Consider the following 24,248-nt stretch of genomic DNA (forward strand, 5'->3'; position numbering starts at 1 on the left):
GAAGTGTAGAAGGACTTATAAGTTGGAACTCTTCGGACGCTGCTGCATCGATTTTTTGAAGTTCGGAAATTGATGGAAGTACAATATTACATTTGAGGAATACCCCTTTAAGGAAGGCTGCTTTCAAAGTGTACGTGTGGGGTAGCATGCAAAGTATAAGGAACTTGTGAAATAAGTGAAATACCTTATCAATAATCGAACAGGTAGTGCTTCCCTAATACTCAGCTGGTTACAATTGTTCTCATACAGTACTGCCTGTGCTGCAGCACCTCTTTTCACCCTCTGTCTGAAACCAGAGCCCAGTCTGCTCTGACTGGTTAGCTGGCCGGCTCTGCTGTGATTGGTCAAGCCCTTAGAGATGTCCCGCCCCTTGGCCTATAATGTTACAGAAGTTAACAAAGGAGTCCAATCGAGGCGTTTCGGTGAGGGGGGGAGTGTGTGGGAGAGAAACTGCCTCTGGAGGGAACTTTGGGATTTTAGTCTTTGCAGACCATTTACATGCACTAAACCTTTATAACTCACAGGAAAGGGAAACCCCTCAAACACATAACAGAGCTTTAACGATTCAACTTGGGTCCACAGTGTAGCCTGCCTGCTTTGAAAGAAATAGCCTAGTACAAATATTTATCAAAATTAATGAGGCAATGATTTTGTGATGTTAGAACGCCTCACACAGAACCTTGAAGGAAACAAATAAGCGTCTCGTCTCTATTAATTCCAGCATCCAGACCACATAGAACGAGTCTCCTGTCTGCATGGAAACCGCGACCCATTTACCAAACGCTGAGTCTTCATCATGCTGAGCAGAGAGCATGAAGGGAGCTCTTGTGCTAATGTATCTGTTAATATTTGATGAGTTTTCAAATACAGACAGATGACAATGCTATATTCACACAGCCGGGCCGATCAGCACCACGACTGAGAACACTTGTGAGCGTTGAGACGAGATGTTATTGGCCCTCATTGGTTCTGGAGTTGAAACGTAGCTGTGTTATTGGGGCTTGTGTAACAGCCTGTACTCTTATTGAGATTGTTGTATTGTGGGAAGAGAGGTGCCGAGGGAGCTGAATGTTGATAATGTGGTGTATTTGAATATGTGTGTGTGTGAATAGGAGGATTAGATGTTATTCATATGAGTGCGACGTTGTTCGGTCTTCCTCATCTCACATTCTGCGTCTCCCTCTCAGCTCGTTTAGGATTCCTTCCCTCCTCGTTCTCCCCCTTTCCAACCCTCACTATCACTTTCAATGCACATCATTGCCTCTGTGTTTTGCAGCCTTGTACCATTTCACTAGTTGCTGTCAGTGAGGCGTGCTCTCTCTGTGAATGGGCTACCCTATATCTTTACAAATGGGACACACAGATATAGTTTCATAATTGGTTTGAGAGTGAAAAACAGAAAACAGCTGCTGACTATAGTTTTCAGCAATTGTTACTCACACAAAAGTGAAAAGTGCAGCATTTTGAAACTGTTTTTAGGTGTGGATGAAGACAGGTTTGTTGTGCCACGGAATATTTTCAATAGGGTTAGGGTTAGGGTTAGGGTTAGGGTTAGGTTTGGGTTAGGGTTAGGGGTTGGGTAGTGTGACCGGGTGCAGATGGGCCAAATATGGGACAAAGAGTAGGTTTGTGTGGGACAATGCGGGGACCACAATGCTGAGAGGTGGTTTAGACTTCAATTTAATCTCTATATAACTCTAAAAAAAAGAAAATAAGAAATATTAGCGTATACAAATATATTGCATGTAGTGTGTCACTTGAAATCATTTTCACCTACATGCGCTAAAAATGTCACGGGAGAGGTTTGTTTTCATGGTAGTGACGCAATAGTTTGACTAAAATGTTATAGATAATCGTTTTTGGACAATCTATGGCAAAGATATAGGGGCGGAGTGGCGCAGCGGGCTGTGCGTTTGATCATCGGATCAAGGGGGCGTTGGGGAACTCCAGTTCGAAACCCGCTCCTGCCGTTAGACCGTTGTGTCCTTGGGCAAGACACTTCACCCGAATTTGCTCCTGTGGGTATTGTCCACAGTACATGTATGATACTAATGTGTACTTGTAAAGCGCCTTGATGACTCTGAGGTGTGAAGATGGGCGGTGTGGCGCAGTGGGCTGTGCATTGATCATCAGATCAAGGGGGCAAAACCCGCCTCCGCCGCCGCTGCGTCTGTAAAGCCGTTGTGTCCTTGGGCAAGACACTTCACCTGAATTTGCTCCTGTGGGTATTGTCCACAGTACATGACCGTTACATGTATGTATGTGTAATGTGTATCTGTAAAGCGCTTTGGGTCATGGAAAAAGCGCTATAATAAATATAAGGAATTATTAATTATTATTAAAGAGGAATTATATATATATGAGGCTTTGGCAACAAACACATCCATTAGATGGATCCATTCATTTTTGCTCATGATGTTCTAAAGGGATTACTGGTAGAGGGTATACTATGGAATAACGCCAGCTCTATCCTTTTTGTTTATTTACCTATAGAGCTTCATATTGCATTTTCTCGCTGTTCCTCTCCAAGCACTTACTTTCACCCTCACAGCCAACTCCCCCTGTCCTCCCTCCATCTACCCCATCCCTCCCTCCCTCCCTCCCTCCCTCAGGTGCTCTTCAGTTTGAGAGCTCTCAACCCCTTTTCCTCTGCGGTCAACGGCTGAGCGAGACCTCTTCAAACGGAGGGAGAGAAGGAAGAGCACTTGTGTATCATTGTGCAGTTTGGCCCATACCTCGTCCACTCAGCCTTTCTTTTGTAACACCTCAGCAGTCAGCAGCAACATAGACCTGAACAGTAATGACCCCTAGCATCTACAGTATGTCTCCTAACAGCAGAAGTGTATGCAGATTGTTTATGAAAAGCCACGAGGCAGTTGCATACAAATAGCTGGTCTAACAGTGGTAAGAATGTAGAAATAATGAGTGCACTCAAGGAACACTTTGTGTACCACTTGACTTTGTGTGATCGACCCAACAAGGGTGTTCAAACATAAAAGACCCAATGAGAAATATGAATGTATTAAAAGCACGTGTCTTCCATTAAGCTAGGAAGGGGCATAAGGTCAGTAGAGGACAAAAAACAACCTACTCATCTCTCAAGATATTTGTGTACGCATCGCTCACAAACTCAATATGTCAGAGTGTTAGTAACAATAACACACTCTGTGTTTGCTGGGTTCAAGAACAGAGGTTTCAAAGTGGAAAGGAAAGTACATTTGTGAGGGTATTTCAGAGTGATTTTTCTTAGGATTTATCTTTGTCTGGCTGTGTTTGTGTTCAGACTTCTGTGATCTGATTTATGGTGACCCATGGCTCTTTGGGCGAAGCTTGACTTTGTCCTTGGAAAGAGCAAAGAACACATTTTATCCCGGGGAGAGACATCTGCCAGTTTATTAGGTTTTGCTTCCAGAGTGTGTGAAGGTATGTGTGTGTGTGTGTACAAGTGTCTGTGTGTCTATCTCCTATAGAAAGTCTGTGCATGTATGGTATTTCAGTGCTAGTGTGTTATGACAGAAATGTTTTTTACATCGTCTTTGAATAAGATGTGGAGAAAATAACTTTTGAGTGCTGCCAATGCAGTAGCTGAGGGAAAAGTGGGTACAACAAAAAAGTGACAACGCTTCACCACAAACTAAATATTAAAATGCAATGACTGTCAGACACTGTTGATCACAGTTTAGATGGAATAACAAGGATTCTTTGTGGCAAGCACTGACATATTTCGGGGCTCTGTCAACAGGCTAGTACAAAACCATGTGCATCTCAAGAAAAGTATCCGGAGATGTCAAACGTACACACATCCTTTACTCAAGTAGAAGTATTGATACTCGTGTTTCAAAGTACTCTGGTGAAAGTAGAAGTACTGACTAAACTTCTTTACTCAAGTAAAAGTAAAGAAGTATGGGCTTTGAAATGTACTTCAGTAAAAAGTACCCATAACTAGCAGCTGTTTTAAAGAGTACCTGACCTCCCTTTATATTAATAGAACAATAATGTCATTGTTAGCTAATGAATGTTTCCATGCTGAACAACGGCAACATGACAACGTTTTCATTGGTCCCTCTTCTTTAGAGAAGACCAGGAAATGATGGATACACGGATCGTGTTCAAATCAATAGGCACGCAATGACTCTAAATAATAATGATCACGCCACCAAACACACATTCAAACTAAAGGAACCAGCCTGTTTGGGAAATGTGAGAAGTAGAAAGTACAGGTATTTGTGTTCAACATGTAAGAAGTAAAATTAAAAAGTCGCCTGAAAAAAAAGTAGTGGAGTAAAGTACTGATACCAGAAAAATGTACTTAAGTACAGTAACGAAGTATTTGAACTCCACTACTTCCCACCTCTGGAACTATCCAATATGTTCCCCTCTCCTCCACTCACCGTTGCGGTCGATAGCGAAGGGTGTGTTGGTGCTGGAGATCTGGTAGTTGCAGATCTGGCTGTACTGCGGGGAGCAGTCCTGGTCCGTGGCCTCCACCTGCAGAATGCTGTCGTAAATCTTTCCCTCCGTCACCGCGGCTCGGTACACCGGCTCACGAAACACCGGGGCAAACTCATTCACATCGTTCACCTGAATGTGCACCACCGCCCTGCAAATGATGGGGAAACAGAGGGGAGGAAAGGGGAGATTAGTGGAGAAGAGGGTATCGTCTGCATAGAGCGTAAATGACAGTCTTGCACTAATGCACATTTCTCAAAGATATTGAAGTGACTGTTATTTTGTATATATTGATTGTGGTGCTTTTATGTAGGTCTTAATGTGTGCATATGTATAAATGTGTCTGTTGATTGTGTATATAAACATATTTGTATACATATGTTTATATATCTTTTTTATTGTATTCGGGATTGTGGGAAACAGTATTTCGATTGACAATAAAGTTGACTTTGACTGACTTGACTTTGACTGAAATGCTTTTCTTGGTGCGTAAATATTCTTTTGTCAGTTAAATTAACTTTTAAAGAGCAACATAAAGAGTATATTTGTATTATTAACTGTGGCAGCATTTTAGTATACAGAATGATGACTGCCTTGCTAGCAGTGATGTTGGTCTTTCAGTCGGTCTGTACACTTTGGTCCTAACTGCTAAATCTCAACAACTATTATAGATTGGCACACATGCTTTCCTAGATGATGAACTATATAAGAAGTAGAAAGGTAGTTACAACTTGTAGCCTCTCAGATGATCTTTAAAAGGGGGCATTTTGCTTTTTCGGATTTACCCTGAAATTCTACAGGTTTTTGTGCATGTAAATGGTCTTCAAAGACTACAATCCCAAAGTTCCTCCAGAGGGAGTTGCTCTCCCACACCCTCCCCCCTGCCTGAATGACATCGATGCCACTCCTTTGTTTTCTTCTGTAGTATAATGACATCACTATGTAACACGCATGTTATTGTACATGATAGGCTAAGGGGCGGGGCATCTCTAAGCGGTGGACCAATCACAACAGAGCCGGCCAGCTAACCAATCAGAGCAGACTGGGCTCTGGTTTCAGACAGAGGGTGAAAAGAGGTGCTGCAGCACAGGCAGTATGAGAGAAATAAAGAGCTTTTTGAACATTAAAGCATGGAGACATGTCCCAGTAGAGACACTACATACTGATATGAACCTGAACATCAGCAGGAGAGGACTCTTTAAAGTAGAGACACTACATACTGATATACACCTGAACATCAGCAGGAGAGGACTCTTTAAAGTAGAGACACTACATACTGATATACACCTGAACATCAGCAGGAGAGGACTCTTTAAAGTAGAGACACTACATACTGATATACACCTGAACATCAGCAGGAGAGGACTCTTTAAAGTAGAGACACTACATACTGATATACACCTGAACATCAGCAGGAGAGGACTCTTTAAAGTAGAGACACTACATACTGATATACACCTGAACATCAGCAGGAGAGGACTCTTTAAAGTAGAGACACTACATACTGATATACACCTGAACATCAGCAGGAGAGGACTCTTTAAAGTAGAGACACTATATACTGATATACACCTGAACATCAGCAGGAGAGGACTCTTTAAAGTAGAGACACTACACACTGATATACACCTGAACATCAGCAGGAGAGGACTCTTTAAAGTAGAGACACTACATACTGATATACACCTGAACATCAGCAGGAGAGGACTCTTTAAAGTAGAGACACTACATACTGATATACACCTGAACATCAGCAGGAGAGGACTCTTTAAAGTAGAGACACTACATACTGATATACACCTGAACATCAGCAGGAGAGGACTCTTTAAAGTAGAGACACTACATACTGATATATACCTGAACATCAGCAGGAGAGGACTCTTTAAAGTAGAGACACTACATACTGATATACACCTGAACATCAGCAGGAGAGGACTCTTTAAAGTAGAGACACTACATACTGATATACACCTGAACATCAGCAGGAGAGGACTCTTTAAAGTAGAGACACTACATACTGATATACACCTGAAAACGTGCGTCATATGTCCCTTTAATGTTTGGATTGTTGAGGGTTGATGGAGATTAATGGATTCAATAACCAACAGTCAGCATGGGTTTCTTGTATTGGGCTTTCTTTGACAAAAACAATCCCTGTGATCTCTTCATTTACCATATGCACTGCACTAAACTGCACTAATGAATCATTCCATAAGTGATCCATCAGCAGTAATTCATGTTAAGTCATACATGATGAAGCCCCTCCCCCCCCTTAATTCATCATTTTTAAAACATCTTCATCAATACTCTCCGGCGGCTAGAGAGCAACAGATTGCATAATCAATCCTTCAATTCATTGACTGGCAACCGCTAATAGATGACGATAGGACGTACAGTACTAACACCGTTTTAGCTGCAAATGGCAAATATAAAACGCAGAGCTGTGCTTTAAAAGACAAAGGAGCGGACATGCGTATATGGTTTATAGGATTAGCATGGTTGGTGTGGAACAGGTGGTGAGTTATCCTGTTAAGAGAAGCTGTAATATCTTGCCAACATGTGGTCGGCTGGAGATGGGGACCAACAAAAGAGAGACAGTTGGGAGGCCGATCCCACGCAGAATGGATTAACACACCGCCTTATCTCTCCCTGTCACAAGTACACAAACGTAGAAGACCATTTGTGTTTGAGCGTCCCTATATACACAAACAGATGCACGCTTCAATTGTTTAAATAGAAAATACCAAACCCATAAACAACTGGAGTTAAAAAGCATGACAGACGGACATATTGGGGACAGGAGTTGGCGGTAGTTAACTTTGATGCAATGCTGCTTTGACTGTGACTTATTTACATTTTAGAGTTATTAATTATACATTTGAATCCAGTACATTTATATGACGGATGAATATTGTTACATATGATGAGCCTTTTTACTATCTGCATCATTCAATGTAATAAGTTGGACTTATTGAATGAGTGATCAAGCTATAATACTCATTGGCGCTCCCTAAACCTGACAAAAGGTAGTAAAAGCCTAAAGTATAACTCAAATTGTAACCCCGTTGTTGGCCAAATAAAGAAAAATACGTTCTTTTTTTTGCCTTTACCACCAATTAGTAAATGACATAAATTCAAACGTTATTATTAAGATAACATTTCTTCAGCTCATTTTACTTCTGATGACCTTGATTGTCACACCTGCTACCTAACTGGAGCTTTAATCATTAATCTACTGCAGGAGGTGCAATGTTCATTTCATAATTATCTTTACTAGAATCAAAAATGAAGCCAGAAAATGCACATTAACATTGCATAACAAAACCAATGTGTGCATTTTTACATGGGTACCTTTGGTCTATGCAGGGCTTTTACTTGTGGTATTGTTGCTTACAGTATATTGCACATTTGTGATTGGTGCATATGAAAGTATGCAACATCATCTATTTCCAAGTATGCACAACCCATGCCAAACCAGGGAGAAGTACAAAAACAAACGATTCTTTAAAAGGTTGCTTGAGAAAATAGGTTTTCAGGGCTTTTAGACCACATGTGTCAAACTCAAGGCCCGGGGGCCAAATCAGGCCCTTGGTAGATTTAATTTCGGCCCGCAGGATCATTTCTAATTACTATTAGATCTGGCCCGCCGGTATATTGCACGCACACCTTCACTCAATCCTGAGGGTCTAATCCGCTCAGAGCCTGACCCCAAACATTGATGAACTTGCACCCAAGATGAGATGCCAAGTATCTGGCTTGAACTAGCATCACAGAGCAGCACACTGAGTTTACATGGATGTTTCCTTCTGCACTTTGTTTCTCACGACAACAGGGCATGTTTGGTTTTTTCTTTGAGGGGAATAGTTTTTTTGAAGCTGTTGTTGGCCTGTGGAGAAATGTAATCATAAGAAATGACTCTGGAAAAGCTGCAGATAGAGCCATAAGAAATGAATGCAACTGATTATTTAATGTTTAATGTTGTTTTTATAGGCAATCATTTAAGCTTTGTTAGTTCCAGGTTTAATATGTGCAATAAGTTCATTTCAATAAGTTCTGCAATAAACATTGAACCAGTCCGGCCCTCGACTAGTACCCATTTTTTTATTTTGGCCCACTGTGTATTTGAGTTTGACACCCCTGCTCTAGAGGATCTGAATACTTCTTTAAGAGTCGACACAGGTACTGAGTACACACTTAAAGCCTAAACAGAGATTAATCACCCGTCTTTAGTGTTGGTGAGATGTTAACGGTGATGCTAACTGCAGTGAAGATGGGGATAAGAAGCCCTGACAGGTGATGGCAGCTCCACAGTGTGCACTAAATCCCTCCGCCAGCCTTGTTTTGTCATATTAATGACACTCTCATAAACATTACCCCCCTGCTTCGACACTCCCCAGTGGTGAGGGAGCAGACATATGTTTCACTCCTCTGGGGCTGGTATAGAGGCACTGCTGTGTGTGTGTGTGTGTGTGTGTGTGTGTGTGTGTGTGTGTGTGTGTGTGTGTGTGTGTGTGTGTGTGTGTGTGTGTGTGTGTGTGTGTGTGTGTGTGTGTGTGTGTGTGTGTGTGTGTGTGTGTGTTTGTGTGTGTGTGTGTGGGTGTGTGTGTGTGTGTGATTATGTATTCATGCACACGAGAGCATGATATATAACTACAGTAAATGCAATAATTGTGAATATGTCTCATTGTGAGTGTGCATGTGAGTGTGCATGTGAGTGTGCATGTGAGTGTGCTGATGGCTCGCATCTGGTTGAACAGACGCCCGGCTCTCTTGGGACCGGATGTTTTTGTGTTTGTGTGTGTCTTTTCAAATCCCTGAAACATTGCCAAGCTAAGCCCATCCCTGACCATTCCTCCTGTGACAGACCTCAGATTAGCAGAAGGTCCACAAGTGACACATAAAGTCAGCGGGGGGTTATGTGTGAGAGAGAAATGATCAACAACAACTAAAGACAAAACAAAGAACCTTGAATATAACACAGATCCACAGGGAGGACTACTTGGAAAACAAGTCAAAGGTTAAATCACTACATCGCCCCCTTGAATAAGGAAACCTTCTCTGCACCCTGCACTGACATTAAGATAGTAATCCCATTGTGGTCAATTAGCAGTGGCGGACTGGCCATCGGGACGTTCGGGGCGAATCCCGATGGGCCGGTACCTAAGTGGGCCGGACGGATAAGTCACTAGCACCCTCCCCCCCCCATTGACAATTTACTAGTGGTACCGAAGTGGGCCGGATGGATAAGTCACTAGCACCCTGCCCCCCATTGACAATTTACTAGTGGTACCGAAGTGGGCCGGATGGATAAGTCACTAGCACCCTCCCCCCCCCATTGACAATGTACTAGTGGTACCGAAGTGGGCCGGATGGATAAGTCACTAGCACCCTCCCCCCCCCATTGACAATTTACTAGTGGTACCGAAGTGGGCCGGATGGATAAGTCACTAGCACCCTCCCCCCCCCCATTGACAATTTACTAGTGGTACCGAAGTGGGCCGGATGGATAAGTCACTAGCACCCTCCCCCCCCCATTGACAATGTACTAGTGGTACCAAAGTGGGCCGGTCGAGACACCTGAGGAGATTCATAGATTATAGATGCTAAATATAACTTTATTTTCTGATAGTGATAGATATTGTCTTTTGACGAGGCTTAACAACCAATACATATTAAACAAAATAAATAATTTAAACGCATTTTAAACCTCACACATAATAGGAGAAAAATAACCTGACGAAAAAAGTGTGAAAGCATCATGTGTTTAAAGGGGGCCTAGTATGCTCATTTTCAGGTTCATATTTGTATTTGGGAGGCTGTGGCGCAGTGGACTAGTGCATTGGTGTTCGGATCAGGAGAGCACAGGTTCAAACCCCACTGCAGTCAGCATGTCGTTGTGTCCCTGAAGACACTTCACCCCAAATTGCTTCTGTGGGGATTGCCCACAGTATTGAGTATGTAAGTTGCTTTGGATAAAAGTGTCTAACAAGTAACATGTAATGTATGTTGTGCCTCTACTGCCTATAATTATGTAACAGTAATAAACAAAAGAGTCTATCGAGGCATTTCAAGCTGGGATTTTAGCCTTTGCAGACCATTGAGATGCACTAAACTAGATGTACATGTAACACACTACAGGAAAGGGAAAACCATAAAAGCACAATAGGGCCCCTTTAAACGTATTGGATTTAAAACCCTTTACAAGCACTGTTTGTTGCCTCAGTATTAGGGGGACCTGGAGCCCCATTAGGCGGTGTTTGTATTGAAAGCAGTAGAGTGGTGTCCAGTGGTCTGTAAATGGCATTTAAAAGGGTCAGCCTCTGCTCCGAGTGTTGCCTTGTAGGCAATCAGTGGAACCAATCCCTCTGCCACCACGATGCAGAGGTGGACCCTCACTGCTCTCTGCATGTTTCACCTCAGCACCGATGTCAGGGCTTATATTCATTCAGGTACTTAACATGTATCTTTCTAGGGAGTGGGATCACAGTGCGTGCCTTCCTCTGGAGCACAGCCAGAATCCAGAAGTCTGTTAACAGCTCGGTGAAAAGCCCTCTTAGCGGGGTGGAGCAGCTTTAAGCACCTTCCTTTGAGCCTGTCAGGGCCAGGCTGGTGTGCTGCAGCTTTTAAAACTGCTGAAGAAGCTGCTCTGCAGAGGAGGTGGGGTCCGTGCAGTCAATCACTGCAGGGGAGGGGGCTCTACCCTTAATGTTTCACCCCTGCCTTGCATGATTATTATTATATTCACCAGATCAACAGCTCAAAGCTCATGCATGATAAAGCAATACATAATTAGATAACTAAAGTAGTCACTTGCAGCTGATTGGTTTTTGTTTTGTTTCAAATGAACATACATGTATTGAGGGGTTTTGACTACTCGCACAGCTGATCATAGTTTTTGGAGGAGTAGTTGTATTTCGAGGATGAATAAAAAATATAATATGTAGAAAGACAGCTTATAACCAAAGTAAGGTTGTCTGACGAAAAGATTGAGACGCAGTTTAAAGATTTATTTATTAAGAAAAGTTATTGAGGATACTACAGCAGGGATTTTGACCAACAGAAAGAATAATTATAACTGAGGGGTTTTGACTACTGGCACAGCTGACCGTAGTTTTTCCTCCTCATGTCAAATCGTCTGTCAAATAGTTGTTCATGTAGTCGGCAGGACTTTATTAGTCTTTAATGGCCAATCTGTGCTAATATGAAACAGTCAAAGGCTTCCAGCTGTGTGTCACTTAAAGTGAAAACAGTCATTATGTTAAAGAATCTATCATATTCTGAAACAGGATGTAGATCAAAGTGGTTTCCCTGCGTAGATAATCTGACATGTGGTCAACCTTCAGTCAGTCATAGAGAGAGCTGTCACAGGGAAACTCACACTGCAGTCTGCAGTTAAATACACTTCAGTGTTAAACCACATTAATACATTACTCCAGAACCACATTTACCCGTCTCACTGATTTCAACATTTGGAGGAGTATTTGTATTTAACCCTCCTATTGTCTTCGTTTTCCCCCCCTTTTACTTTGGTGTTCGCGGTCAAATTTGACCGGTCCTGTTTTAACTGCTATTACATTAACACAAAAACCATTAATCATCACCACATTTCATTTAACACCCTTTCAAACTGTAAATATTGTATCAGACTACTGGCATACATGAAAAACTGCAGTAAATATACAAAGAATAGACACTGAACATGTATTGCGTGTGCCAGGTGTGATCCATGTGGGGGGATGGGCACATAAGAGCGGGACATGTGTCATAACTAAATAAGTTATAATTACAAAAACAGGAAGGGGTTTAGTTGCACTACTGCTCCGGACACTGCACTGATATACCTGCATCTAAACATGATTTAAAGTCCTTTAACTTGTTTATAAAACCTTAAAGTGGACCTATCATGCTATATTTAAATGATATATTGTAGGGCCATACCTATATAAGGTATATTTATAAGTTTCTGTTTTCAAAATACCAAACAGATCATGCATTTTAGCCATGCCTCATTTCGCTCTATGTGGTGTTTGCTGTCTACGGGTCTGATTCTGCTGACCACGCCCCCCTACAGGAGAGGGGAGATGTGCTCTGATCAGCTGCTGGGCTGTCAGAAGAGGGGGAGAAAAAGAGATTTCCGTCCTCCGTGTTTTATTATATAGAGTCGTTATTCATTTGTTTTAAAGCTCAATAAATAACAAAGAAGACCTTTGACCGGCACTTTTCTAATTTTGTCCGGAAGATTTAAACTTTAACGGACATCTTGACCGGCGAAATAAACTGAAACTGAAACTCTGCCGCACGGTCCCCTCGTTCCTTGGAAGAGGCGGAGAGGTGGGTGTTTGTCATCTGCTGGTGGACTAACCGGAGAGAATTACAGTGCTTGCCTCGGGGAGGGAGAAAAAGAGCCACAGCGGAGAATAAACAGAAGGGTAACCATGGTAACTATGGGCGGGAAGTCTTCTTCGCTGCTTTTGTGGCAGACTACAGCGCCACTTACAGGCCTGGCATATGTACTACAGTGCCTCCAGTGCTTTCGAGCGGCAATGGCCGGCCGTGGCCCAACCCCACATTCCCCTGATAGGTGGAGAGTTGGCCCAATAGCCGTAGCGCCACTTCTGTGACGACATAGAAGTGCTCAAATCTGGATCAGTCTGTATCAGATCCGTTGCAGCCCCTTTTTTAGAGATTTGGGTATGGAGGAAAATAGAGAGGGTTGTGTTTTCTGACACTTGGTGAGTTCCCTGGAACACCGGGGACACATATTCATGTGTAAAAGACGTACAAAAGTGCATTTTGCATGATAGGTCCCCTTTAAATAACCTGAAGAAGCACCTTCCTAAAGCACTTCAAGCAGTCGAGAAAGAAGCTACCTTTAATCTAACAACATGAAAGGTATGAGAAGATGTCTGCCTCCGAATTTGAAGGATATAAATATCTCACAAAACGAAAAAGCATGGCAAGCAGTGGAGTTATTTTCCTGTTTTCAGGCGCGAATCCAATCCCTCTAAATCATTCTCTGACACAATCAGATAGGAGCTGCGTGCTAAGGCCAGGTGATGCATGTTAATGCCAGGTGAGCATTGTTCCAAGCTTATTACATATTCATCCACACTCATTATTTATCAACGCTCAACCGCACACAGTCACTCAAACCCAGTCATTATTGAATGCCTCCTGCAGATACACAAACACACACACACACACACACACACATACAGAGAGAGAGAGAGAGAGAGAGAGACACACATGGAGGGAGAGAGAGAGACACACACACACAGGGAGAGAGAGAGACACACACACACACACACACACACACACACACACACAGAGAGAGAAAGAGAGAGAGAGACACACATGGAGGGAGAGAGAGACACACACACACACACAGGGAGATAGAGACACACACACACACACACACACATACACACACACACACACACACACAGAGAGAGACACACACAATGAACTGAATTGAGAGAGAGAGAGAGACACACACACACACCCACCCACCCCACCCACCCACACACACACACACACACACACACACACACACACACACACACACACACACACACACCCACACACACACACACACACACACACACACACACACACACACACACACACACACACACACACACACACACACACACACACACACACACACACACACACACACACACACACACACACACACACACACACACCTGCACACCAACGCAAATAACTCAATTAATCTTTGTCAAGAATTAGCCGAGAGCTAGAATCATCAATTTCCTTGTGTAAGACTAGAATGAATATAAACAACCCACGCTCCACCAATGGGATCGTTTCCTCATCAATATGCAGGAAAATCCTACTTCCTCATCGACTCACACCCAGAGGCACTAACACAGGACGTGTGTACTCCACACTAAATAGTATGTCATCATAATAATCATTACAGTATAGAGTATTTATTCCACTGTACCATATTAATATTACATCCTGTTGTATCTCATGATATCTTACTTGTACATATTTAACTTTTTCTTGCACCTTACCTTGGAATCAGAATCGGACATGTACGTTTACACATACAAGGAATTTGCTTTGGTGTAAACACTGCAATAGATTAAGTCTGTAAAATAAATCAAGTTGTTCTAAAAAGGACCAAATATATAACTATTTTGAGAGCTAATTTAAAAACTGTAATGTTTACAACAACTATTAACATGTTAAAAAGTAAATACAATGAGATAATGACAATTTACTCTGAGAATTAAATACTGTATGTGCAGTCCCTTAGTATAGATCACATGTGTCAAACTCAAGGCCCGGGGGCCAAATCAGGCCCTTGGTGGATTTAATTTCGGCCCGCAGGATAATTTCTAATTACTATTAGATCTGGCCCGCCGGTATATTGCACGCACACCTTCACTCAATCCTGAGGGTCTCCTCAGCTCAGAGCCTGAGCCCAAACATTGATGAACTTGCACCCAAGATGAGATGCCAAGTATCTGGCTTGAACTAGCATCACAGAGCAGCACACTGAGTTTACATGGATGTTTCCTTCTGCACTTTGTTTCTTGTGACAACAGGGCATGTTTGGTTTGTTCTTTGAGGGAAATAGTTTTTTTGAAGCTGTTGTTGGCCTGTGGAAAAATGTAATCATAAGAAATGACTCTGGAAAAGCTGCAGATAGAGCCATAAGAAATTAATGCAACTGATTATTTAATGTTTAATGTTGTTTTTATAGGCAATCATTTAAGCTTTGTTAGTTCCAGGTTTAATATGTGCAATAAGTTCATTTCAATAAGTTTTGCAATAAACTTTGAACCAGTCCGGCCCTCGACTAGTACCCATTTTTTAATGTTGGCCCACTGTGTATTTGAGTTTGACACCCCTGGTGTAGAGGAAAGTTGTGCAGTTATAAAAGAGGTAGCATGACAAAAATGCGCAAAATAAAGGTATGGAATATAAGGAATGGCTAATATGAAGTGCATTCATGTGACACATAGTGTTCTTGTAGGCATTGTATCACCGTTTGACCTCCTTATTTCTTTTACATTTCAAGTATTTTTCTATTATGCCACAGAAAACAGGAAAATAGAGGAGATGATACAAAGAAAACGTCAAATTCATAAATGTAGGTTGACCAAATATATATTTTAGTAGCATTTGCATGCATTTTAAATGTCTGTAAGTCCGTCTTTCTGACAAACACTTGATACACTCGACGTCTGAACACGGTTAGAATCGGGTGTCACTTCCTCTCATCTGATAACTGGAGCAGACAGGCACAGCTGGTGCATTTCCTGCCGGTGCATATTCATAATTGAATATTACATTATGTTAGCTGGAAATAAACAACATATTCCTAAACTAGATGTATCTTTCTCTTGCTTTTCTTGGCAGGAGTTATATCCTCGTCAACTAACAGGTTTTGACAGAATGAGGTTTCACTCATATTAGCATCAAGTGTGACAAGCACGGCGTTCAGATTCTTGGTAAAATAAAGTGTGGACACATTCCCCTGGTCCTTCCCTGCAGAAATGTATCATGACAGCTTATGCTAACAAGGCACAGCTTTTGGCCCACTTCTTCACTCATCAGACACTGACTTTTCTTGTTAATGTTGAGTGTGGTTGTCTTTGTATTTGTACTGTATGCAAGATGGTGGCAGAATGTGCCTATCCCCAGCTACAGTATTTCTCTTATTTATATGCAAATGTAGGGATATCAGTGTGTATTTGACTCAGCATGTGGGATTTGTAAGCCTGTGTGTGTGCATGTCTGTTCAGTGAGATATCCTCTCCAAACTGCAACTACACATACAGTACAGTACAGGCCTTGAAAATTCACTAATTATGACGGTAATAACTGCCGCACCCAACATGTTTTAATGTGCAGTTACATGGTCACGATAAAACATCTGTGTGTCTCAATTACTATCACATCTTCTCTCACTTACACATATTAGCACATACACAACCCCCCGGGCCTTTAACCCTGCTGTAAATGCATCACACACACACACCCCCCACACACACACACCCCCGACAGCCTCCAGGCACTTAACCCCTGAGCCGGTGTTAAATACATGTGTCGTGGTGAGGTGGGAGTCCTGGGAAAGATTACGTTGAATATGACAAGTGTGCGAGGCAGTGTGAGATCCCTTATGCCTAATTACTCATTTCCAGTGTGAGGGGAATGGTGAGGTACAAACAGTGCAGAGAAACTCCTAGCCTTCAGATGCTAATAAGGGAGACTATTATGTTGTTCTTGTAACTTCGGAGACAGTTTCTTCCCGCGGGCAGTGAGACTGTTAAAAAATTGAACTGTTGAAACAACTTCAAACATTCATCTGCTACTCAGTAGTATGTATCTAATACCTAATATATATATATCATTCCAATAACTTGTATATAGTATATATACTCGTACTGCACTATTCCACATCATCACTTTATTTTATTTTATAACTATTTTTCTTTTTGTATTGCTCTTGCTCTTATTGTCATTATGTTATTATGTTGCATTGTTGGAGAAGCCTGTGACATAAGATTTTCAACTACATAATTACTCTGTAGCTATGTCAGATTGACAATAAAGAACCTTGAACCTTGAACCTTGAACCTTAACTGTACCCACCCCAAACACCTTGAAAAGGCTAATGGCTAAAGCTACATTGCTACTACTTGGTAGCAACTGAGAAGTTTCTTTCTCACACAGGCCTTTTTATCCGGATACTTTCAGCAATATAAAGAGATACACTTACAAACTACCAGAAAATTAGAACAAATGACCGGAAAACGGCAAGGTCGCGGGAAACGGTCCTTTTTTTTTTATCAAGGAATGTTCTGTTCCTGTTGCCTTCTAATAAATGTAACACATATTAATATCTACTGTAACGTTTTGTCTTGTTTTGTATACTTGTCTTATTCTATATTAGATTGTTTTAATCTATTTAAAGTAATTTAATAAAGTGTTTCTATATTTTATAAAGCAATTGACCTGTGTTAAATTGCCTATATAAATAAATGTACCTGCCTTCCCTTGAATTTTCACATGCTCAAAAAGTGTAGAAAAGGTCAGACATGTTATCTTTTTTTTTTCAATGTCCTACTCTGGTATTTATCTTTTAGTCTCTTAAATCAAACATGTGAAACCCTTGTGTGTTAGGGTGAGGGGTTAGGGTCCCCGACCCACACGTTGATTCTGGTTCAATTTGAAGAGAGGTGGCAATTATAATAAAGTAAATACAATAATCCTAAAAGGGTTGTGTGTTTCTGTACCACATGTGATGTCAATCCATCTGATCATTGAGACAAATCACACACATTGTCAACCTCATTGTAGGTGTAGAGGAAAAGTCAAGGGATCACCAAAATCATTACGATGCATCCTCTGGGAACCATGACTGGCAGAAAACGAATGGCAATCAATCCAAAAGTTGTTGAGATGTTTCAATCTGGAACAATGTGATGTTCTGACCAACCGACTGACATTGACCTACATACAGCCATGCCACTACTGAAGCTAAAACATGTGATAGTTTTCCCCCCAAAATTCATATTATTCAGCTCTGCTTGACAGTAATATATTGTTCGTGAGGCACCATTTTATTCCTTCATATCACAGCAACTACACTACATTATTTTCTTTCTTTACTGATGAAGTTTGAGTTCAGTAAGGTTGTTATAATAAACTCAATCTCTTCGTTAGATAATTACTCTCAAAAAAGACCTGCAGTACTTGACCCCACTTAAGCTTTTGCTTTAATGTCTCAGGTGAATCACTGGTGTGTTACATGAATAGACACACACAAGATGTACATGTCTCACATGTATGTATCTTCATCACAACGGCTCAGTACACTTCACAGTTCAGTACAAACTGTTCATCTGGCAGAGGTCAGGCCTACATTATTGCAGATTAATTTGTGTTTCATTTAAAGCTGACCGGAGCAGAAACAGTCTCAAGGAGTTTAGGGTGAGTTCATTTGAGCTTTGCTGACAATTGACTAAAGCTCCCACAGGCAGCAGAGCAGAATATCTCAAAGGGCAAAGTGAAGCGCTGTGATCAGAACTGAATGTGTACTCTCATATATCGGTGCTCTGACTCGGAAAAAAAGGCAGGCAGGAACATCAGTGTTTACAGTGTGGAGCTGTGTGTTGCTGTTGCTTCTGACAAAGTCTCACAGATTGGAGGAATATAACACTTGCTTTTGCAGTACGATGCTGAGCTCAAAGTTTGACACGACGTTCTACTTGTGTGCAGAAGATAGAGAAAGAGACAGATTGTGTACAGCTGTGGTAAAGAGCATCCATTTGTGAGTGCAGAGGCAGTCTGATACAATATTGAAACCCTGGATGTGTAACAGAGCTAGAAGGGCTGACAGAAAGGAGGACAGTGTCAGACACAGAAACATGTACAATTCTGCAAAACTACTATAAAGTTTAATACCAATGTTTCAAATAGGATTCATATCAGCCATTATGACATAAAGCCTGCAGAAACCCACGGGAACACGTTATAAACGTAGTGAAATATTTGTTGGCTTAAGGCAACACAACTTATTGGTTTAGACTCATAAAAAACATAATTTTAAGTTCAATTCAAAGCTGCAACTCAACTGTTGGTTCCAAATGGGACATGAATAGCTATCTCCTGTGTTTGAGCTTCACTAACGATTACTTGATGATATACATGTCACTTTCTCTAAGCATTGTTTGTTCTTGAGCTTGTAAAATGCACAGGAATTTGTGGTTAACGTTGTGCAAGATAAGTTAGGTTAAGGCAACAGGTCTTCTTTGTTTAATTTCAGTACAAATATAATTGTTTAGGTTAAAGCTACAGACGTTTGACTCCATGTCGGTAAAAATAACTCCACTTTTAATTTCACAAGCAGCATCAGGTGTTCTCCTGGATGAAAGGCTTTGATGGTTGGTAAAGACTGTTATAATTGTTTTACAGCTTGTAGCTTTCAAAAACGGTTGTTTAATATATCCCACTTGCTCTAAGCGTCATTTCTTAAATGTAGCTTGTGGAAATAAACAAGGACATGTGGTGAAGGCTGCGAATAATTGGTTTGCTTCGTTCTTGAAGCATGCAGCTCTTGATAACAGTAGCTCGAAACACGTCACTTGCTCTAAATGTCGTTTGTTGTATAAGGCTTTTAAAAAAAAGCAAGATATGGGTAATGTTAAGAAAGATTGGTTAGTTCAAGGCAACAAAAGATCGTTGTATAGGTTAAACTTACAGACATGTGACTCAGTATCTACCATGAGTCACATGTCTGTACAAATAACTCCACTTTTGGTTTCACAAGAACATGAACAGTTCGCCTGGGTGAGAGTCCAGTGGTGGTTGCTAATTCAGAAAAAAAAAATTGTTCAGGTTAAAAAAAGCTATGGACATTGAGTCAGTGGGATAGTGTCACATGACATGAGTCACATCTCACAAGAAACATGAACAGTTCTCCAAGGTGAAAGTCCTGCTTCTACTGAACACACTTCAATTATTTTCTTCGTTCTTATGACTAATAACTTTCAATAAGGGTTGCTATATTCACGTCACTTTCTCTGAGCATTGTTGGTTGTATTAGCTTTCAGAAACTCACAAGACAGCTTGGTTTAGGCTGTGAAAGATTACTTAGGTTAAGGCAACAAAACTACTGTTTCCGAAAAAGATCATTATTAAAAATCTATGGTGTGATATATAAACAGTGCTTTCCTGGGTAAAGTCCTGTCATTGGTACTAAAGAAATCTTTTTCAACTGTAATATGTATTCTTATAACTAATACCTTTCAATAACGGTTGCTCAATATACGTGACTTTTTCTGAGTGTCAATTGTAGTATTTGTCTCGCAGAAATAAAAAAGACACTGTGGTTAACACTGTGAAAGATTTGTTGGTTAAGGCAACAACACTACTTTGTTTAAAGTCTGAAAAATATCATTTTCTCAAGGTTATAAAAACTATGAACGAGTGATTCAGTGATGACATGACAACCTGATATCACATAACTCAGTGAACGATTAGCTACGACAAGACAACAAAACCACTTTGTCTAAATTCAGAAGAAAAAAAATACCATTGTGGTATTATATCGTTTACATGACAACCGAGTCAGATGTCTGTAAAAATAACTAACAAACTACTTGAAACATGAACAGCGGTCTCCTGGGTGAAAGCCTTGTGCTCGTTACTAAAGACACTTTTGTTATGTTATCCTTTTTCTCATTTCTTGTAGCTTTCAATAGCAATCACTTAAAGGAGAGGTGTCATGGCCATTTCCACTGATCATAATTCCATTGTTGAGGTCTACTAGAATAGATTTATACTGTGCATTTTTCCAAACTCAAATTGGTTTCTCATACAGCATCTCTGTAAACTACGTGTATTCACTGAATTTCACTCTCTGCCTTTAACGGCTCGTTGTAGCTCCAAAAGCTCCACCCCCCACCCTCCCTGTGAGCACAGTGTGCTCTGATTGGTCGGGACGTTGTGAATCGCGCTGAGCTCCGTGGAGGTGTTGTTTCCTTGTTTAGCATACATAGCGAAACACAGCCAAACTCATCCTGAGCACACACAAACTCACATCCGAAGTAAAAACAATAAGTGTGGCTTGATATTGAGTAAGAAAAAGGTTGATAAACGCTGTGAGAATGGGTCTGCAGAGAGAATTGCCGTGATCCCAACTGTCTGTTATCAGCCTGCAGCCAGGGAGGAGAAATCAGCTGAGCTGCCTGCTCCCTGCACACAGATGTGTGTGTGAGGAAGTCCGTGGATTGGTCAATTTGGACCAATCAGCGGGGGCTTAACGTAACGGCTCCGCGGACGTAACGTAACGGCTCCACGGATTGGTCCACTTCATTCCGGGTACGGCTTGACATCATGCCGTACCCGGAAGAATCAAATGGACAATGACGTATCTCCAACGAGGCGTTTTGGGGAGGTATTTTCTGTGTTAGAGTTTTACTCGCTACAGGGTGTACTTTGAGGGTTTTGACTCTGCACACCGTTTACATGCATCAAAACCTTCATAACACACAAGGGGACGGGTAATAACCGGAAAAGCATGACACCTCTCCTTTAATAAACGTCACTTGCACTGAGCGTCAGGTGTTATATAACATAAATTGCAGAACTTTGACATTCAGTGTAGCCGGGGTTTGCAGAAACTTTCAATGTCAACTTTTTCTTTTTTTCAAGTGGACAGCCCTGGACAGCCGAGGCTAGCTGAGCTGTAGACAGCCAGAAAGAAAAAAAGGAAGAAAGTGAGAAGTAGGGCAGCAGCCTGTGTTAAGTGAGGCGGGGAGGGGGGGGAGGATGGAGGGTGAAGTTTAAACTCCTCCGTGTCACTCCTGATCCTCTCCCCTGTCCTCTTTAGCTGCTAATTTTCTTGACTGCTTTCCTTCTCTGCTGTTGACGTGTCATGTGTAATTTGGGAACAGCCTCAGGCGGAGATTTCTTTCTTCGTTCCTGTTAGCCTCGTTCCAAATCGGAGCGAGCGAGCGAGCAGTGCGGCAAACGGCCAGCCTCGTCCTTTGAGAGTTGCCAGCGAAAGGACAGGCCAGTTAAAGTGTCCCTGAATGCACCGTGCCTCCAGCGTCGGCCTGTCTGCTCTCACCAGACTGAGCCTGCATCACAGCGCGTACTGAGTTATGTTGATAGAAAGTATTAGTTTGATATAACTGAATGCCTGGGTGCTTGAAACGGATATAAAACATGATTAACAGCATGGAAAGAACCCCCCCCCCCCCCCCCCACACACACACACACACACACAGCAAATATCATAGAGTAAATACAAGTTACGCTCTACAGATTTAAAACTTTACCTGGGGCTAGAAAACCCTGCTGCTATAATTCCAGGTTCCAGTTTGTATACAGTACATGCCACTGTGTGTGTGTGTGTGTGTGTGTGTGTGTGTGTGTGTGTGTGTGTGTGTGTGTGTGTGTGTGTGTGTGTGTATGTGTGTGTGTGTGTGTGTGTGTGTGTACATGAAGGCAAATGTGCTCATCATTTGAGAGTTCTATGCACTTGTCACCAGTGTTAGAAACCTTTAAAATTACCTTAATTCATTAATTTGTTTTTGCTCTCTTTATTCTAATGCCCATTTCAACTTCAGCATGTGCCACTGTGTGTGTGCGTGCGTGCGCGCGTGTGTGTGTGTGTGTGTGTGTGTGTGTGTGTGTGTGTGTGTGTGTGTGTGTGTGTGTGTGTGTGTGTGTGTGTGTGTGTGTGTGTGTGTGTGTGTGTGTGTGTGTGTGTGTGTGTGTGTGCGTGCGTGCATGTGTGTGTGTGTACTAGCTGGACAACATGATACATTTCTGTACTTGGCTCCATTTTTTGTAGGGTTGAGAGGTCGAGTGGTGAAACAGAGATGGAGGATGTTTAGTGGACAGAGCTGGTTTTCTGAAAGACTGAAGCTGAGATCAAGAGGGCCACAAAGTGTGACAAATAGTTTTTTTATCCGTTGACCCCTTTACTGCAGTCATGTGGAGGTGTGTGTTGTGCTGTATCTGGGATTACCCTGAAGCCAAGTTGTCAGTATGAGGAGAGAGAGGTCAACACGGCGATTTTTGCAAATGTTGAGTCTGAGAGGCATCTTTAAAACAATGTTCTGTGGGAGGGAGGTATAATTGTGCACTTTAACTTGTGGGAGTAACTTCCTTCAAGACTGCGGGGGCGCTGAGTTTATTTTGTATCTAAAACTATTTATCTTATCATCTCTAAACGCAGCACTTGAAAAAGCTCTGCATATTTGCTGAAGTTGATAGATTTGCATGATTCATGTTTTTGAGGTTGTACCCACATACTTGAATGCACTTTAAAAACCATCAGCTAACTGAATGTAATATAATGTGGAGTTTAAATCAAATGGTATTTATATAGCCCAATATCACAGTTTGTACAGATCTGATTGGTTAGCTGGCCGGCTCTGTTGTGATTGGTCAACTGCTTAAAGATGTCCCGACTCTTAGCCTATCATGTTTAATGTGTTGGAGCGCTAGCCAATAGGAGCGCGAGTGTTACCTAGTGATGTTACTATGTTCTAGAAGTAAACAAAGGAGTCCAATGGAGGCGTTTCAGACACTGTACACACTACAGTAGAAGGCCTTTCATGGTACGTCCACACGGCAGCGTCGCGTGCTTCAACAGAGACGCTTCCCATTCACTTTGAATGGGGTGACGTCACGCTTTGCCGAACTGCATTGTGGTTCCGTCGCGTCGCTTCGCCTCCGCTGCTCCCTTCGCCTCTGCTGCTCGCTTCACCTCCGTTGCTCGCTTCGAAAGTTGAGAAAAGTTCTACTTTTCAAGCGTCGACGGAAGCGTCAGCCAATCAAATCATATGCCAGTACAAGCTCATAGCCAATCAAACCGTGTGCTTGTGTGTACGGGGCGGGAGATTAATGTGATTGGTTGTTGGTCGCACGCCAGACACGCCCACCGGCAAGCTTCAACGCGACGCTGCCGTGTGGATGCACCATTAATGCCTGGACCTTCATTCTTCAGTAGCACACAAAAGAACATGATTTCTGGCAGGTTTAGTGCAGTCTTTTTTTGTATTCATGACTTTCTTACTCAAATGAACTTAACGGTAAAGGACATTACCCGTGTGACACAATCAGTAAAAACTTTACTTTTTCTGTGTGAATGTTTCCTTTGCACACAATAAAGCCCCGGACACACCAAGCCGATTTTGGCCGTCGATGGATGTCAGGCCGACGATGAGCGTCCTGTCGCCCTACTCAGATTGGTGTGTCCCGCACCGTCGTGTCTTTTCGGCCGTGCCGACACCTTTTTG

The 24,248-nt window shown here is 41.9% G+C and overlaps 1 protein-coding gene across 1 annotated transcript in view; it reads right to left on the reverse strand.

Annotated features, from left to right (window-relative positions):
* Positions 1-24,248, reverse strand: part of LOC117470074 (calsyntenin-2-like) — a gene marked incomplete at its 3' end in the record, with an annotated part of 240,860 nt that overhangs the window by 31,954 nt on the left and 184,658 nt on the right. Inside the window, 1 exon segment of the mRNA XM_034114613.1 lies at positions 4,392-4,600. Coding sequence (XP_033970504.1) covers positions 4,392-4,600 — 209 coding nt within the window.

This window comes from Trematomus bernacchii, unplaced genomic scaffold (assembly GCF_902827165.1).
Source record: "Trematomus bernacchii unplaced genomic scaffold, fTreBer1.1, whole genome shotgun sequence".
NCBI classification, from domain to species: Eukaryota; Metazoa; Chordata; class Actinopteri; order Perciformes; family Nototheniidae; genus Trematomus; species Trematomus bernacchii.